At 36.0% G+C, this 13770-nt stretch overlaps 1 protein-coding gene across 7 annotated transcripts in view; it reads left to right on the top strand.

Moving 5' to 3' along the window:
• Positions 1-13770, top strand: part of EPHA7 (EPH receptor A7) — a 171361-nt gene that overhangs the window by 144962 nt on the left and 12629 nt on the right. For 3 of the 7 annotated variants that reach the window (XM_051778165.1, XM_051778164.1, XM_051778170.1), the window contains exons 11-16: positions 374-559; positions 1105-1166; positions 2152-2361; positions 3429-3578; positions 8030-8223; positions 9343-9498. In XM_051778165.1, coding sequence (XP_051634125.1) covers positions 374-559; positions 1105-1166; positions 2152-2361; positions 3429-3578; positions 8030-8223; positions 9343-9498 — 958 coding nt within the window. Of the gene's footprint in view, positions 1-373; positions 560-1104; positions 1167-2151; positions 2362-3428; positions 3579-8029; positions 8224-9342; positions 9499-10668; positions 12770-13770 lie in introns of those variants that run through there. The other 4 variants (XM_051778167.1, XM_051778166.1, XM_051778169.1 and 1 more) reach the window with 3 other exon arrangements.

Raw genomic sequence — 13770 nt, 5'->3', positions numbered from 1 at the left:
GAAAAAAAGCCACTGGATCTAAAGATAGCAAGGAAACTATGTAGAACAGAATGACATTTTCACTTAGAAATGGTATTACTATTTCTATAATAGTGTTTTCTTATGAAAGCCACTTCATTTTTATTTCCTGATTTTGAAAAAAATGCAACAAATTGCTAACAATTCTTTTAAAATATTCACATAAGGGTCCTGTTGATTGGCTTAACATAAGGTGTTTGTTCCATAAGGGCCAGCAATTCAAGGTAATCCATTTCAAATATAAGCATTCACATGCAAGATTTAAACACACACTTAGGTGGCTAGTTGAATCAAGGCCTAAGGAAAATGTTGATAGTCAGAGCAATTCAGCACTGATCGATCTACTTCATTTTAGGAGAGTTTGGTGAAGTGTGCAGTGGGCGTCTAAAGCTTCCTGGCAAGAGAGATGTTGCAGTAGCCATAAAAACTCTGAAAGTCGGCTACACTGAAAAGCAAAGGAGAGATTTCCTGTGTGAAGCAAGCATCATGGGACAGTTTGACCATCCCAACGTTGTTCACTTAGAAGGGGTCGTTACCAGAGGTAAGCAGCAGCTCGATCTGTCAGTCAAATAACAACACCATGGCAGAAATTACTCTAGCTTATTCATGGTCAAAGATTCAAATTATAAACAGACTGCACACTCTTAATGGATTTTCTCCTGATGCGTAACTAACTAAAACAATACTTACTTTATGCTACAACCTGAGGAAAAAAATTTAGATGTACGCATGATTAAAAGATGAAGTACTTTGAAACATATTATTTTTCTAGTTTCATTTAGCCTCAAAGACCATGCAGAGAGATAAGGTTTCTTATGTCCTTTCAAATTATCTGAAGTGTCATTATTCCAGAGTCCTGTTCACACAGAAGAAGGTAGGAGGGCACACTGACTTTTTGATTTGTATGGTTCGATTTTGTGAATCATTACCACATTCCATTGAGATATTTAAGAAATTAGAGCTCAGTAACAGAGCTGGAGGGCTCAGAAATGTTCATTGTCTCAGTGATTCAATCCTTCAAAGGAATAACTTGTGTTTTATCAAAAAAGGCACTCCATTTGTTTTACAGTTTCTCTTTTCTTTCAGGGAAACCAGTCATGATTGTAATAGAATACATGGAGAATGGGGCCTTAGATGCATTTCTTAGGGTGAGTACCAAAATGACAACTTATATAAACATATCTAGAGTGACATATATTGCATAGTGACACTTCTAAAAAATGTGGTTTATATATGTGATATATACATGTATACACACATAATATTAATATAATTAAAATGCTTTTCAGGGTGAAATGGAGCTTGACAAATACTAGCAGTTGTCTGTGTTATTTCAGCAAAACCAGATCAAAAATGAGAGGATCAGATAAGATCATATGGAGACATTCTAGGAATTTATGTGATTTAATGTGTCATAAACACAGTGGGTTTTATTATTGCCGCCAGTTGAAATTAGAACCACTGATACATGAAACCCAATCTTCTGCCTTTTGGGTGCAGAATTTTATTGTGTCAGCATAGCGGAAATCAAAATAAAAGAATCCCTAAATGAACTGTGGTTCTATTTAAGAGACAAACAAAGGAAGAAGAAATGCAAGTTCCCAACAATTTATCATTTTTTAAGCGTGTTCTGAACTTGCCAGTTCTGACTCCTTACCAGATATGCAAGACTGTGTGAGATGATGTATAAACACTCTATAAAGAACAGAAATATTGTTTGATAAACTCCAGACTATCAATAAAAATTATCAGTAGCTAAGGTTCCAAAAAGGAGATAGTTCTTATTTTCTTGATACAAATAATGATACTGAGAGATGAAGAGCATAGAAGCAAACTATAAGAGCTTCACGTAATCTTCATCAGTTAATCTCTTAGAAGCAATTTACCATGAATTAGACAGAAATGTATAGTGATGAGCAAGTTTCACTACTATTAGTAGATTAACTACTCACACATTTCTTAACTGGATTTATGTCTGAAGGAAGTAAAACTTGTGTTTGAAGTGAGTTTCTTTGCCCTAGGATGAATTGCCACAGAAAGAGTAAAGAAGTAGAAAGCCGAAGTTGTAAAACTAATTCTTATTTCTCTTCTTAGCTATACTAACAAGAATTGCTGCTCCTTTCTTCCCTCCAGAAACATGATGGGCAATTTACAGTCATTCAGCTAGTGGGAATGTTGAGAGGAATTGCTGCTGGAATGAGATACTTGGCCGATATGGGATATGTACACAGGGATCTTGCAGCACGCAATATTCTTGTCAACAGCAATCTTGTTTGTAAAGTATCAGACTTTGGCCTATCCAGAGTTATAGAAGATGATCCAGAGGCTGTCTACACTACAACTGTAAGAAAAATTGATGAGTTTTCAGAGTTTTGAGATATGGTTATTAAGAAGCAGCGTATCTTCTAGAGAATATAGATAAGAGAAATATATTAATTGCTTGGGAAACGTTAACCAGTCAAAAGGACGAGTCTCTGCAGAAATATGACTGTAATTAGGAAATAATTTTTGTCAGAACATACATTTGTATTTGGTAAAGTTCTAAAAATTTTATACGGTATTTTCATTATTCCCTTCCCCATGATTTTCTGTTTGATCAAATAAGGAAGTTTTACCCACAAAAATTTTAATCATCTGATTTACTATGAGTCAATTAAAATCCTTGTAGGCTGTTACTATTTTTCAGACTAGATTTATCTCACCAAAAGGTTGACTAGCTCGAGGCTAGACTGTGACAAAGCTCAGCTCCCATATTTTCCCTTCCTTTTGGGTGGGACACTTTTCTTAAATACATAGACATCAGGCACACTATGCTCTTTATTCTTTTGTTGAGCCAGCTCCACTTTCCCACCCATGGGGCCTCACTGTACCTATTTTCTCATGCTGAGGGAAGGAGGGGCCCCTGGAATCTGCTCCAGCAGGCACAGGGATCCAAGAAACCACACCATTGTTCACAGCTATCACGCCTACCATTGGGCTCTAAGTGGAATCCTGATTTAAAAATGTCAGACTGATATTTCAGAGTCAATGGGATTTATATGCACAGGTTGAGATTCACTTCACCTACCTTCAACCAGTCAGGAGTTAAATGACTGGTGTAAATCAGACATCTGAGCACCCCTTTAGCTTCAATGAAGGGATAAGCTCTTCGAAAGAAATACATCCACATTAGCTTAGACAAGTATCTAAGTTTGTATGTTCCAAGTGTTTTAAGAGGCTAAACTTCCTTAGATGGCTTTGCAAATTCTGCAATTGGTCAACTGTAGTAGATTATATAAGTGCTACTTTTGATGTTGTGGAAATAATTATAAACACATTCTAGGGAAGATGATACGAAAATTTTGTGGGGGAAAAAAAGAGAACCTTCTTCTTCCTTTTTTTTTGTTGTTGTTGGTTTTTTTTTTTCATAGGGTGGAAAAATTCCAGTGAGATGGACGGCTCCAGAGGCCATTCAGTACCGCAAATTTACATCAGCCAGTGATGTGTGGAGTTATGGAATAGTTATGTGGGAAGTAATGTCTTATGGAGAACGGCCTTACTGGGACATGTCAAATCAAGATGTAGGTTTATCTGTTCGTGGCTGTGTGTGTATGTGTGTGTGTGTGTGTGTGTTAGTAAAACCAAAATTACATATTGCAAACACATACATATGTATTTCACTATAAATGCATAAAATGTTGGTTTAGAAATAAGATTTATAAAATCTTGTGAGAATTATATGGTTCTCATAAAATGAAAAAGTTACAGAGCTTTCGCTTTTTACCTAGATCAAAATCTTTCCTCTGCCACATGGATATTGTAGGTTTTTGTTCTGAGTATCAATTAAAACTGGAATATCAAAAATAGTAATATGTGCTCTTCACTTTATTATGCTTAAGCATGGAAAGAATCAAATTTTTTTCCAATAAGAAATAATTCTGAGGTTTCTGACCTTAGAGCAATGATTAATCAGTCGAAAAAAGTTGTTAAAAGTCTGAGTGGCAGTTAATGACCTACTTTGGCTTTTTCAAGTTAATTATGCTGATTTAACAGTACCCTTGTTTGCATAAAATATGATCCAGAGCAACAGGTCAGCAGTAATAGAACAGATGGATGTTAATCTTGATTTCTGACAGGAGTATCTATTAATATAGAAATTACACAGGAAAAAGCCATACAGGTGCAAAAGTCATCAGAAAGAGTATCAATTAAAGTTCTTCAGGTGGGGGCTTGAGTGTTCTTTTAATTGTAATTTTAATTTTTTATTGAATTATTGACATCAAAGTTAAAAAAAAGATAAAAGTGTAAATGATGAGTCAGTTTGACACAGTGCAAAGTTGTTAATATTTGACAGGTCTCAGTGTCAAAGATTTCATGGACTGTCAAAATATGGGCAAACAAGTCCTTGGGGCAGAGAAAGAGAAATATTTACATTCCCTAGACACCCCGTAGAGTTTCATTTCTTTTGACACCTTCCTTCTGTACTAGATTCAAACATAAAAGAAGTCTGACAGGAATATAAGATGCCTCAAAGGCAAACCTTACCTATCTTTCAGGCAACAATAAGGAAAAACTTTTAAGCAGGGGAGAAATTCTTGTATTTCCATACTTGTTATTGGATTTTGAAAAGTATTCCTTCTGTTGAAAACTGCATGTAAAGCACATGACTGAATCCTTTTCAAAAAACAGCTAATTGCGACTTCTTACAGTTTTATCCATTTTTAGCATCTTTCATGATAATCTTCAATAGCACACAGTTAAAAGATGCATCAGTTGCTTGGTAAAATACTTTCAAATATTCCTGTAAGCTGTGATCTTCAAGCATGTCCTCCCAAAGCAAATACACATCCTACCAATCTCATAGATAAATCTATGATGCAAAAGTTTAGAATCACCTTATAATTTATTATTTATTCTCCTTCAAATTTAACAGTGGTATTATTTAACTGGAATAAAAAATGATAAATGTGTTCTTCTAATTTTGCATATGGACTCAGTTTGTATATATTGAGTGTATGATTTTGCCTAAAAGTGGATGTGGGCATAGTCATAGAACAGCCCAGATCTCCTAAAAAATACATCTTCCTGACTTTAGACCTTTAGATAGCACTGCTTTAATTCTGCCCTTCTTCCTTTAAGTCATTACTTTAGATTGATGAAGAACACAAATTTGCATTGTGATCTCTTCAAGAACAAGTTCTTCTTTTAGCAATGACCTAGAGCTAGGGTGCATCAAAAGAACACTCATCCTACAAGCTCCCCACAGAGGCACAGCAGGCTGACCACAAATAATAGACAAAGTTGTCCCAACTTCTCTGAGCAGTGGGCTCTCACCTCAGCTTAATCCTTGCTGGTAGGCCTCAAACCCCTATTTCCCTATTAGATTTATGGTGTTCTCGCTTTCATTCACTTATTGACTGCAGTGCAGATTAGTTCTTCAGAAAAGAAAAAGAATTTAGGCTTAGATATTTTTTCTTTGCTGTACTCCTGGATTTATTACCATTATTATAATTTGTATTATTATTATATACCCATAAACAGAGTTCTAACATTACATTGTCCAGTTACCCATATTTAGTCTTCTTTGTTGGCATCCAGTATATAAAGTGAACAGATCTGGTCCTCTTCTCTTCTGCTTTACATCCTCAGATAACCTGATTATGATAAAAGCATACTTGAGTCTTATCAGTATTCCCTTTTACTCTTTTTGCAGCAAAAGCAGAATTTCAAAAACGAATTGTGGGAAATGTAAATAATATAAATCAATTCTATTAGTAAGAACTTCAACTGTGTTCTCTTTGTAGATTTGCTTATTAAAAAAAAAAAAAAAAAAAGTAAAATCCTACATCTATTTCATTATCTTTGAGTACTGATTTTTGGACCCCTCTGGCTCCTTTTTAGCAGAGTGGACTCTTGTCCTACTTTACTTATCAATATTTTAGAATATTTTTTTCAGTGTTTTGAATATTGGCAGAAATTCCATCCATCTCTAGATCACTCATAATTTTATATTTCCCAGTTTCATCCTTCTTGCTCAGAATACCCATCAGAGAAGCTGATTCTGCAATTTTGCCAAGGCCTTTCAAAAATGACATCATCTTAATTCCCACTTCAGGTTTCTCTGCAGATTGTAGTGATTGGGGAAAACTCCTGTTTGTGATTCTTTCGTCCATGTCTTCACTCTCCCTTAAATTTTTGGATATAGTTTTATGTAGATGGTTTACCAGTTACAAGGGTCTTACATATTTTGGTGCTTGTGTTGCTGTTGCCATTCCCTACCTTTTCCATTCCTCATTGGTGATTTCTGTCTTCTGACCTCTTAGGCAACTAGTTCATTGGTGGTAAATCATACATAGCGTGTTTGAAGCTTTTAATGCCTTTTGCCTTTTAGAATATCAGAAATTCCTGCATTACTTTTCACAGCACATCAGTCATACTGTACACACTGCAGCTTATTTTTTGCTTTTATTCCACTGCTACTTCGAAGCATAAGGAGCTATTCTTTTGTTTTTCATCTTCATATAGCTCTAGAGAATCTTAAATTTTACTTGTAATGTGTTCTTTCCATTTCCCTGTTCTTCTGCAGAAAACCCTCTCTGACAGACAACTTCACCGGTTCTAAAAGGTCACCGCATTCATTCTTCAAGGTGTGGATATTTTGCAGGAATTGAATATTTCTCAATCATTTTTGAGCTGTAGGACAGTACTGTCATTCTAAATGTTCAGAGAAAAATCTGTGTCCTAGGAAGATGAGGCAACTTCCCTGAGGTCAGAAGGACATTCTGTGACACAAACCTGCAGTCAGTGCCCTACCACTGGGTTATGCCTTCTCTTTTCACAAAACTTCTTTTATGCAAAAGGTTTTGATACAAAACCTGACTGAATTTCAGTCAGCTTTTTGAAGGTCATTTTGTATTGTCTGCATTCTATCTACTTTGCAGTCTACTGCACAACCTATGGAGTATTTTCTGTCTGAGGTTATTACTTTTACTAAAACCTGGATATTCAGTAACTTTGTTTATCATACCAGATCTACTTCCTAGAACTATATCCAGAATAGCTTCTAATCTTGCTTTCTATACAGATGAAGGGAGAAGACAATCCTATGCACTACCCTTCAGGAACAAGCACCCTTCCTTAGCAATTCTAATGCTGCTGTGTCAGTCAATGTCAGTATACTTGAAATCCCCCATGAACAGTATTTTAGCCCTTTTTCACTAACTTTTCTTATCTGCCTTGCTTCCTGATGTGCTTTCTTATTCTGCCCTCAGGGTTTACAGCAGTTTGCTGTGATTTTACTTTATCCATTTTTATTTTTTACTTAAATCCAAATGGACTTGACTAAGGAAGTCAACGGGTAGATGTAATTCTTGGTTTAGACATATATTCGATCATATCATCATCTAGCAGCATCTCTTATTAAATCTAACTTTCTGTGATATATTAAAATACCATTCACTCAGGTCTTTCTCTCTCACACAGCACACTTCTGCTTCTTTATCATTAATATAACATGGCTAGACATAGAATATAACTTTTGTCCCTACCAATTTCTATCTGCTAAACATTATCCTTGGATGCTTTTATAATACCTTCAGGCTTTTTGTATTTTATATGTGCATGCACAGATCTCTATCCATTTAAAAGTCAGTTGCTTCTACCTCACACTCTTTCATAAAAGCCTTGGGGCGAGTAATAATGCTTTCTGAAATAACTCCATTTATCACTCTATCTGCTACTCCCTCAGTGAATTTAATTGTTCCCTGCTATCCGCTTGTCTAGTTAATTTAGCTATGTTCTGCACATATAGAACAGTATGCTTAATAAGCCCAAAGATGAAGTTGGGGAAATTACTTGAAAACCTGAAGGCTAGTGTCAAAACAGCAGACTCATATTTTTGCAACACTGATGGCAAATTTTAGTTTATTGATATTTTTTTATTATTTTTTTTATATATTTTTTTGAACTGGGTAGCAGTATGTATTCTTTAAATGACTCTTGATGAAAAATAATTAACTATGTTGGCTACCAGGTTATAAAAGCAATCGAAGAAGGCTATCGTTTGCCAGCACCCATGGATTGCCCAGCAGGACTGCACCAGCTGATGCTAGATTGTTGGCAGAAGGAACGTGGCGAAAGGCCAAAGTTTGAGCAGATAGTTGGTATTCTGGACAAAATGATTAGAAATCCAAACAGCTTGAAAACCCCACTGGGAACCTGTAGCAGGTAAGAAAAGCTTTAGTGTGTGTTCTTACGATGGTGCATGTGGCTAGGTTCTGGATGTTCTGCTTGGTGGCTAGTTCCAGTTCACACTTATTTCATCTGTCTCTCAGTTCCTCCTTATTTCTGTTCCCTTTTCTTCCCTTCCTTCATTTGCCCTTCTTTTTTACCATGCTGAACAAAGCCAAAAAGGACTTTCTTAAAAAAAGAAAACAAAAATAACAACCAAAATAAAGTAAATATTGTGGAACTAACACATTTCTCTGTAAACTACTGTCTACTCATCACTCTTTCCACACTTACCACTAGCAGTCTTTGTTTTCCTTGTTTCTTAAAATTGTAAAGTCTGGATGGCAAGGATCATTGTCTATTGTAGTTTTATGTGATGCATCCCTTGCCCTAGGAACTGCTACAGTAGAAAAAGTAATTAACAATACTCATGCTTGGCCAATGTACTTTGACATGCTACACTCTAGATTTTTATCTTTCATTTTCTGGCTTTAACTCCTTTCAGTGATCACATCTCATTGTATTTCATGGTGCAGTTTTTAATGGCTTCTTCATAAATCTCAGGTGAATTATTTAATCATTATAATCTTTTGATCTGCTAGTTAGATCACTGCATTAGGGAATCAACTGACCTGTGTTCTGCTCCTGATTCTTCTACTGACTGATTTGCTGTGTGACCTTAAACAACTTACTTTGTGTCTCTGCTCTTTCCTTGTCTTTGTTTTGTCCCATCCAATTGAATAATGAGAATAGCTACCGCTATATTTTTTAAGATGCATAAAAGAATAACATCTTTATTTTACTCAGCAACTTAGTTGTAGCTGTCATGCTAGGTAATAAGGTTGATTTTCTGTTAATAACAGTAGTCCATTAGACTGATTTTGCTCATTCTGACCTTTCATCTTTTATGTGAATAAGCTTAGGAAGTACATATTATGAGCTACAGAGTAGTCAAGAGCTAATCAAAGAGTAATCTAAACTGTGTATAAAGACCTATTACTTTCTACTCTTGACATTTTTAATACCCCAAACTTATTTGACTCTCACCTTGCTAAATACTCCCTGATGTTTTACTCTCTTTGGAAGCAACTTACTTTCCTTTTTCCTTCTCCGTAGACCAATTAGCCCTCTTCTGGACCAGAACACTCCCGATTTTACCACTTTCTGCTCCGTAGGCGAATGGTTACAAGCTATTAAGATGGAAAGATATAAGGATAATTTCACAGCAGCAGGCTACAACTCTCTTGAATCAGTTGCCAGGATGACTATTGAGTAAGTTAGTACTGGGCATGTTTAACTTGCATTTAGGGAATTTCTAGGTGAAATAATAAACAATGTCCAACTCCAAAACTTTACCGAGTACAGACATGGTACCTGGGGTCAAACCAGCCGTTTTAGCAGCTGACGATGTTATACTAGAGCATCTCATGAAAGAGCAAATACCCTGCTACCTCTGTGTGGCATCACATGTTTCTCTGCTTTTCAAAACAATTGAAGTAACACCGAGGGACTAGAATTTGAGGGAGAATGTGGCCCATTTCAAAGTATATATATGTGTAGGAAAATAACCCCTTTGCCTCTACTACCTAATTGGTACCATTTTCCAGATGTGTACTAGGAAGATGTGGAATTTTCTTCTGATTGGCTGGGGGCTGTCTGTGTCCTGCAAGAAAAGAATTTGCATCAAGTCTGTAGAAGCAAAACAATTTTCTGAAGGCAAGCATGGCCTGTATCAGTACTACCATCTTAAACAGGTCTTCTTGGCACCTTGCAAACAACTTTCTTGGCAACTGACTTTGTGGTTGCCAAACATATGTAATTCCTTTTACAGAGAGCAGTGGTTTTCTAAACAAGTTTATAACCAATAATTCTCAAGTTTTCAACCCTATTCTTATCTGCGTGGTGTCACTAGGGGTCTCAACCTATAGTTTGTGAACTGTCATCAGAGCCCACAAGCTTCTAGCACTAGTAGCTGTGGAGTTTAACCAGCTACTCCTTTTTTATTTGCATGATGGGTATGGGTCAATATGCAAAGGCTTTCTCTAGGCATCTCTTTAGGAAACAGAATATGATCTCCAAAATCTTGTATTTATACATTGTCCTGAAAGCCACCCAAAATATTTTACAACAGAAGTGCCTTTGTCTTCAGGTGTCCTTAAAAGCCACGATGAAAGATTAACATAATGCAAAACATACTGGCCTCCTTCTCAGAAGTGGAGACAGGCAGTGTAATTACGTGACACTTGCTATGTAATTGCATTCCTGGCTGAGAGGTTGACCAGTGCCTATCTGAACTACACAGTACTGAGCTGAGGTTCCAGCATAGCTACAGTGTCAGACACCTGTAGCCCAGACCACTACATAGCTTTGACTCACAGTTGAATACCATACAATAGCAGTCTAAGTTGAAAAATTAACAATGTACGCATTTATCTTCCCCAGGGATGTGATGAGTTTAGGGATCACGTTGGTTGGTCATCAAAAGAAAATCATGAGCAGCATTCAGACTATGAGAGCACAAATGCTACATTTACACGGCACTGGCATCCAAGTGTGATAGACATTTCTCCCTTATGAGGGAGGTGACAGACTGAGAGAACAGCACTGGCCTTCAGTATATATGAAGTGCTGCTAGAAGACACTTGATTTCCTGGGTCCTTCCTGCAGTGAATAGAAGAGCTACAAGAAGCACCTACAGACTTGAACTCCTAAGTGCCACCAGAATATATGAAAAGGGAATTAGGATCCACCAGTGGTGGCAAGGAAAACAGCAGTGACAATAAACAAAGTACTACCTGAATAAACATACAAACACCTTGAGCTCTCTAACCTCCTTTTTATCTAATAGACTTTTTAAATGTACATAAAAATTTAAAAAAGAATATATTTGTCAGATAAAATCATGATATTATTGTTGAATTCAACAAAATATTTTCCTTAAATCTGTGATTTCTGAATCTTTTTTTAATCATTTGTGTTTATTCTTCATAAAGACTTTCTTTTAGTATGATGTTTATATCTTTGGACCTTTTTAGTGCTAATTCTATGACACATTACTACACTGGGTACCTCTGAAGGATTATTTGAGTTCCTAGAGATTCAAGAAGCATGACCAAGCAATGTATATCTATCCAAACTTTGGTATCCTTTTGTGCCATTTACTTTTGTTAAATCAGCACCGTATTGACATGGCTAGCTAATTGGCAGGGAGTCAGGAAAATGCAAGTTGCCAAGAGCTCTGATATTTTTTAAAGAATTTTTTAAGGTTACACATATACTATCTTTTAAAAGAAAATAAAAGAGAAAAAAAAAAAGTAAAGAAAAAGAAAAGCAATAATGACCCCTAAGTAGTTCTAGGCACTTTTAGCAAATTGTTTGCAAGATGATTTTAATGGGCTAGAGTTAAACTGAGATATATTCTAAGATGTAGATCTACAACTGTAAACCTGCTGAGACACTTCATTGAATGGACAAGTGATTGTAGGAGTGTCTCAGAACACAGGTGCAGTTCTCCAGTGTTACCTAAACCATTTAATCTGAGTGCATCACATTTTTTTTCAGTACTCTGCATTAGCAAATCCGAGAGAAATAGCTGGTGTATATTTTCTATGAGTTTAAGCCGTATGCAGTCCAGCTGTCAGAATAAGGGCATATGAGAACTTTAGAGCATGAGACAAGGGGCAGTTCAAAATTTTCAATTTTTTAACAAGCTTTTACTGCTCTGAATGAACATGCATATGACACAAGTCATTCATCAGGAACAGAGATGCAAGGGTAGTTGCTCAATGAAATATGTTTTTACACCGTTTACTTATATATTAATTTTGTTTGATTAAAATATTTAATTACCATAAGCAATAATGAATATTTATGAATTTATGAGTATTGCGAAAATGTATATGAAACAGAGAGAAATGCTTTAAAAAAAAAAATCTGAAAATTGTGAACTACCCCAGCAATGAAATGCTGTACTTCCAAAGAGAATTGGGCTGCTTCTATTGATTTTGATAGAGAAAGATCCCAGGGATCAGTCATAAATTGGTCTGGTTTGATAATGTGGGCATCCACACAAAAAAAATAAAAAGAAAAGAAAAACCTTGTAAATGTTCCTTTGTAAAACTTGTAAATTTTATTTATACTGTCTTGTTTTGTACACACATTTATGTGTAGTGAGCTCTGACTACATTGAAAATGCACTATATTTTTCTATTTTACTTGCAGAGCATCACAAACAAACATGTATATTCAGTGATACATAATGTGTTTTCCCACATTTAGGACCAAAGATAGTTATCAAAAACTTAAACGCATCATTTTCCCTCTCCTTTTTTCTCCCCCTTTTTAGATCACTGTACAGTGTTATATTTGTCGTTTTATTTATTTGATTGATTAGAAAATTCAGTTTGGTTATACTAATTTTTTGTCCCCCCCGCCTTTGTTGAAGAAAATCTGTAAAAAGCTTTTAACAAACGTAATCCCGTTACATAGACACTTCCATTTGTAATCTTTGTAATAGACTGTAAATATATTTTTGGAACTATAATGCAATGTGCATAAGGGTTATTTTTCAGTGTCCATATATGATTGTTTATACAATTCACAGCACTTTACAGTCATGCTGAGAAGCCTAATTTATTGCCTGGATTTGGGCAGAGTAAGAAAAAAAGGTGACTATTCTTATTTCATATTAGACTGTCATTCAGTAGAAATGGAGTTATTTTCATGTATGCAGCTCAAGATGGTTTTTTAACTATTAAAATTAATTTTCTAGAAATGCTGTAGAAGTAAGATGCAGAGTAGACTGCATGCCCAATATTGAAATTAGTGCACGCAAGCACTCGGCCAAGGCACTTCAAGTAGCCATTGGAACACAACTAATAAACATCCATTTTGTGTTTTAACAAATGATAAGTGCCTCACTACTGGGGTGAGCATCTGTGGGCAACTGCGCAGGGTGCTTGTTGGTTTTGCTGCTGCTCTAGGCACCCAGCTAAGAATTTGGGAGTCTTAAGTTCGGACACCTGCTTCCTTATAAATCTCGGCTACTGTTTCCAAGGGCTTGGTGATTAAAGGTGCGGTGCAGCAATGCTGGTATTGCTGAGAACCTACAAACCCTAAATGCAAAAGAATTGAGGACAGGCTTCACCTTTAGAACTTGTTCAATATTCTGAAGCACAGAGACCTCAAAGCATGTGTGGCGACTTGGGCTCACATATGTACAAGTGAGAGCCCTAATGGTGTTTCTTCCTTAATTTTCCTTGTTTGATTTAAGCCATCTTCTTTGAATAGTAAATGTATTTTAGCATTCATCTATATACCTTGACTGCCTTAATGTTACCACAGATTTTTACACATTTGAAAGTGGTAGAGCAGACCCAGAAAGCACAATCGCGATCAATCGCAATCAATCAGATAATTTATCTGTATGTTCGGAACATTACAACAGTTTAAAGCACATGCATATAAATGGATTTGAAGCTGGTAGAACAGCAACATATTCACATTGGTTGCAGTTCCCCAGGTTCCAGGAAAACACAGTCCAGG

Source organism: Manacus candei, unplaced genomic scaffold (genome assembly GCF_025592945.1).
Source record: "Manacus candei isolate 608988 ecotype Guabito, Panama unplaced genomic scaffold, ASM2559294v1 h1tg000011l, whole genome shotgun sequence".
Lineage (NCBI taxonomy): Eukaryota > Metazoa > Chordata > Aves > Passeriformes > Pipridae > Manacus > Manacus candei.
Note: the sequence above shows the minus strand (reverse complement) of the source record. Positions and strands in the feature narration are given on the sequence as shown.